The sequence below is a fragment of the Austrofundulus limnaeus genome, unplaced genomic scaffold, assembly GCF_001266775.1.
Source record: "Austrofundulus limnaeus strain Quisiro unplaced genomic scaffold, Austrofundulus_limnaeus-1.0 Scaffold374, whole genome shotgun sequence".
NCBI classification, from domain to species: Eukaryota; Metazoa; Chordata; class Actinopteri; order Cyprinodontiformes; family Rivulidae; genus Austrofundulus; species Austrofundulus limnaeus.
The window spans coordinates 119,929-123,475 of record NW_013952776.1 but is presented as its reverse complement, the minus strand read 5'-3'; the positions used below and the strand labels follow the sequence as shown (position 1 = coordinate 123,475).

General features: G+C 38.5%; 2 protein-coding genes across 2 annotated transcripts in view; both read right to left on the bottom strand.

The window, feature by feature from the left end:
* Positions 1 to 36: 36 nt before the first annotated feature.
* LOC106528365 (hydroxycarboxylic acid receptor 3) lies at positions 37 to 2,848 on the bottom strand. The gene is made up of 2 exons (XM_014023514.1): positions 999 to 2,848; positions 37 to 167 (listed from the first exon to the last, which is right to left on the bottom strand). The coding sequence occupies exon 1, from the start codon at positions 1,989 to 1,991 to the stop codon at positions 1,005 to 1,007; it is 987 nt and encodes a 328-aa protein (XP_013878968.1). The 5' UTR covers positions 1,992 to 2,848; the 3' UTR covers positions 37 to 167; positions 999 to 1,004.
* Positions 2,849 to 3,018: 170 nt separating this feature from the next.
* The window catches only part of denr (density-regulated protein), a 29,422-nt gene continuing 28,893 nt past the window's right edge, over positions 3,019 to 3,547 (bottom strand). The window contains exon 8 of the mRNA XM_014023515.1: positions 3,019 to 3,321. Within this exon, the coding sequence (XP_013878969.1) occupies positions 3,277 to 3,321 (45 nt within the window). The 3' untranslated portion in view covers positions 3,019 to 3,276. The remainder of the gene's footprint in view (positions 3,322 to 3,547) is intronic.

The window sequence follows — 3,547 nt, the reverse complement described above, 5'->3', positions numbered from 1 at the left end:
GGTATTTCAGTGACTGAATCAGGTGTGTTGGAGCAGAGAAACAAGTAAAATATGCAGGGCTGCGGCCCTCCAGGACCAGGATTGCCCACCCCTGACATAAAGGATCTTTTATTGTTSTCTTGTTGGTGGCAGAAATGGGTTTCCGTAATAAGTTGAACATTCTTCCTCTGAAAAACAAAATAAAGAAAATCCATTGGGGAGGATTTTTAGATCACATTTTTCATGACCAGCAGACAGTAAATCTTTGATTTGCTCCAGATCATTAACTCATTTTTCCTGTTGTACATTAAACATTGATTATATTGATTACGGTGCATTACAAACATGGCTTCTAAAATAACCTGCACTGTTTTTTTCCCTACAAGATCAATGTTGTTTGAAATAGACGTTGTAAATTCTGTTAAAATGATAAAAAATGTAACAGTCATGGAACCTGTAAAGTTGCTCCCAAGTTTGCAACATAGACAGGCTGTTGCAAATTAAGAGTTTTACAAATAAGAAAATGCAGCATAATGTAAAGCCTAAACTGCAGTGGAAAAAAAKCCCCACCCACATCACTTTCTCAATTAAGCAATAGTTACCGCTAATTTATCAGTCATTATAAACTCCCACATTAGTAAAACACACACTATCTAAACGCCTTTCAAACTCCACTCATGTTCAACTGATTCAAATTGTAAAGATTTTACCACACATGAAGAAATTCAGTATTTAGTTGGGGATTTACTATAAAATGATTGTATGAATTACTTTCCCAAGAAAAATGTCCAAACTTCATTTTTATTATTTAACTTCATACTTCTACTGAAGAGACTGTCAAAATCACCCAGCAACCAGTCTCAAAATAAGCTTAAAACCAGAGAACGGGGCAGAGGCATCCCATTGCAAGTAATACAAAGATACTAAGAGTAATTTTATTTAAAATCAAAGCAAAGCATTATTCTACTTATTGTTATAAACTTGTAACAAATGTTTTATGACATTTGTTGACTTATCACCTGGATTTAGATTCTTCCTCTGTCAATCGTGGAAATGTCATTGTCCAACTCAGCCGGGTCTTTTTCGTCATTCCTCAGCAGTTTGTTCAGCACCTTTCTGAAGGTACCGCTGAAGGCTGGAGATGAAAAATAATAAACCACAGGGTTGAGGACACTGTTGAAATAGGTGAAACACACGGAAGTGTAAAATGCCAAGTTGGCCTTCTCAAAATATCTGCACTCGTCATACCAAACCTTCAGGATCCACACGGCAATACGCGATATAGTGCTGGGAAAAAAGCAGATGATAAAGGTCAAAGCCACAGCCAACACAAACTGAACAGCACGTTTGACTTTTCCCTTTCTGTCCAAGGTTCTGTTTCTGAGCTGCCAGGTGATCCTGATAGTGCAAAAGGCCACAATGACGGTGGGCAGGAAAAACTGGATGACATAGAAAGCATTGTGCCAGGTGGACAAAGGAGTGAAGCTCATGCAGATGTTGAAGCTCTCACACTGAGTACGATTGCTGCTGTAGAAAAAGTGTTTACCGGTAAGTAGGTAACCGGTTGCAAGAAAGATCAGAGCCCAGAGGCCGAGGGACACTCCCAGAGCATAGCCCAGGCCTAGGCGGTTGATGCTGTTCAGTGGGTGGACAATCTTGAAGTAGCGGTCAACAGCCACAGCTGTGAGGAAGAAGATCCCTGCTGCACGATTGGCTGCCAGCATAAAGAGGAGGATACGACACGGGACATCGCCGTAGATCCAGTTCTTCCCACGTCTGTAGTAATCTGCCCTGAACGGCAAACAGAACAGGACAATGGAGTCGGCCACAGCCAGGTGAGTCAGGTACACTGCATTAGGCTTCCATGTGTCCATGTGGAAGATAAACATCCACAGGGCCACAAAGTTCCCCATCAGCCCAAACATGAACTCCAGGATCAGGACTGGAGGTAAAACCTGGTCTAAGATGGGAGATTTAAAGGCACAGCAAATATCTATGTGTGAGAGATTCATATTCTGACGCAGCTGTGATGTACAACACCCAGCTGCAACTGCCTAAATGAGTCAATAAAAGCTTAAAGCAGCAGGTGTCTTTGTTGGAAAGGAAATGGTGTTTGCTCTCAAAGCTTCAGACAAACATTAATTCAGAAGTGAACCGAGCATCTGTGCCCCATGTTATCTAAGGGGAAGTGGTATTGACCCAAAGGAATATGGTAACAACTGTAAATGTTATCTGTCTGGGGACAATGCCTTCATTATAAAACTATTAGACCAGGGAAAAGGTTTACTCATGGGCAGGATGCATGAAAAACAAGTAAGCTGAAACCATCTCAGAGACTCATAAAGTCTGTGACGACAACAAATCATAGCTTTGAAAAAACATGGGGAAAAACAAAGGCACTCAGTTTCTACGTTTCCAGAATGAAATTTCATATTTTCCCGGACTAAAATTTCTGGAGATGGGGTGTGTGTTTGGATAGTGTACCAGCACTTTTTTCCTGCCACTTTGAGCAGTTCAGATGTTTAATTTAGTTAGAATTTGTTTTCAATTACCTGGGGGTGTCATTAGCAAAATCAGTAAAAAATCATCAACTTATAGTGGAAAATATAGTAACAAAAACAGTTTAGTTTTAATTTAAAGACAGTGGGAGGCCAGATGAGGATAATTCAAAAGGCTCTTCTTGCACTCCACATCTAGGTTCTGGATTAGAAAATCAAAACAAAAATAATGGATATACAATTAAAACTCAAAAGCTTTATGTGGTAAAATGTTAAAATCATGATGACTGTCCATCTTTATATACAAAAAATATTAAAATAAAAAATGCTGAAAAATGACGAATTTTGCCCCCTTTTTTACATATTTAGAATATGCAATTGGAAAAACTAAAAAAAGTAAAAAGTCTGGAGGTGCAATTATTCCATGTTTTCTTTTCTTCCAAGTTTGTTCAGACCTGAAAAAATTCAAAACCAAATTCCAGTGTTTACAGACTGTTGAACCCACAAAAAACAAAACAAAACAGAAACTTGGAAAGACAACTTAAATTCAAGAGACGAGAATTTATTAGCCTACATTTTGAGTGAGTGAAGAATATTTGTGAAGGACTCAGGTCATACCACGCCTTTGGCAAATGACAGAAAGCAGCTATGAACTAAAAGAAAAAGCCAAGTGAGTGGCCATGTCTGCAGATTTTTATGTACAGTGAATAAAATAGGTATAAAACGACAATGTGTACATTTGGCCAGGCTGTTGCTGTTACAGGTCACATCCATTTCAGTGAAAGTGCATATTTGGTCTTCACTTCTTGACTTCACCCAGATCATCAATGCTGTCATCATCCACCTACAAAATACAGACACTGAAGTCAGTCTTGGTGTATCAGATTTGGCAAAGTTTTCTTCAGAGTAATCACAATTACTATTTTTTCATATGCAAATTTTAATTGTCACTTTTAGTTTTGCTACTGTTACCTTTAAGGCATTAATTGCCCTAGAATTAGCTTCCATTTTACTTTGTCTAGCTTTAAGCTACTGTTCTAACTATAGAACAGTAGCTTGCTATATATATA

What these genes read in the sequence shown, in the direction of transcription:
- LOC106528365 (XM_014023514.1), bottom strand. Translation starts at nt 1,991, where the DNA reads ATGAATCTCTCACACATAGATATTTGCTGTGCCTTTAAATCTCCCATC.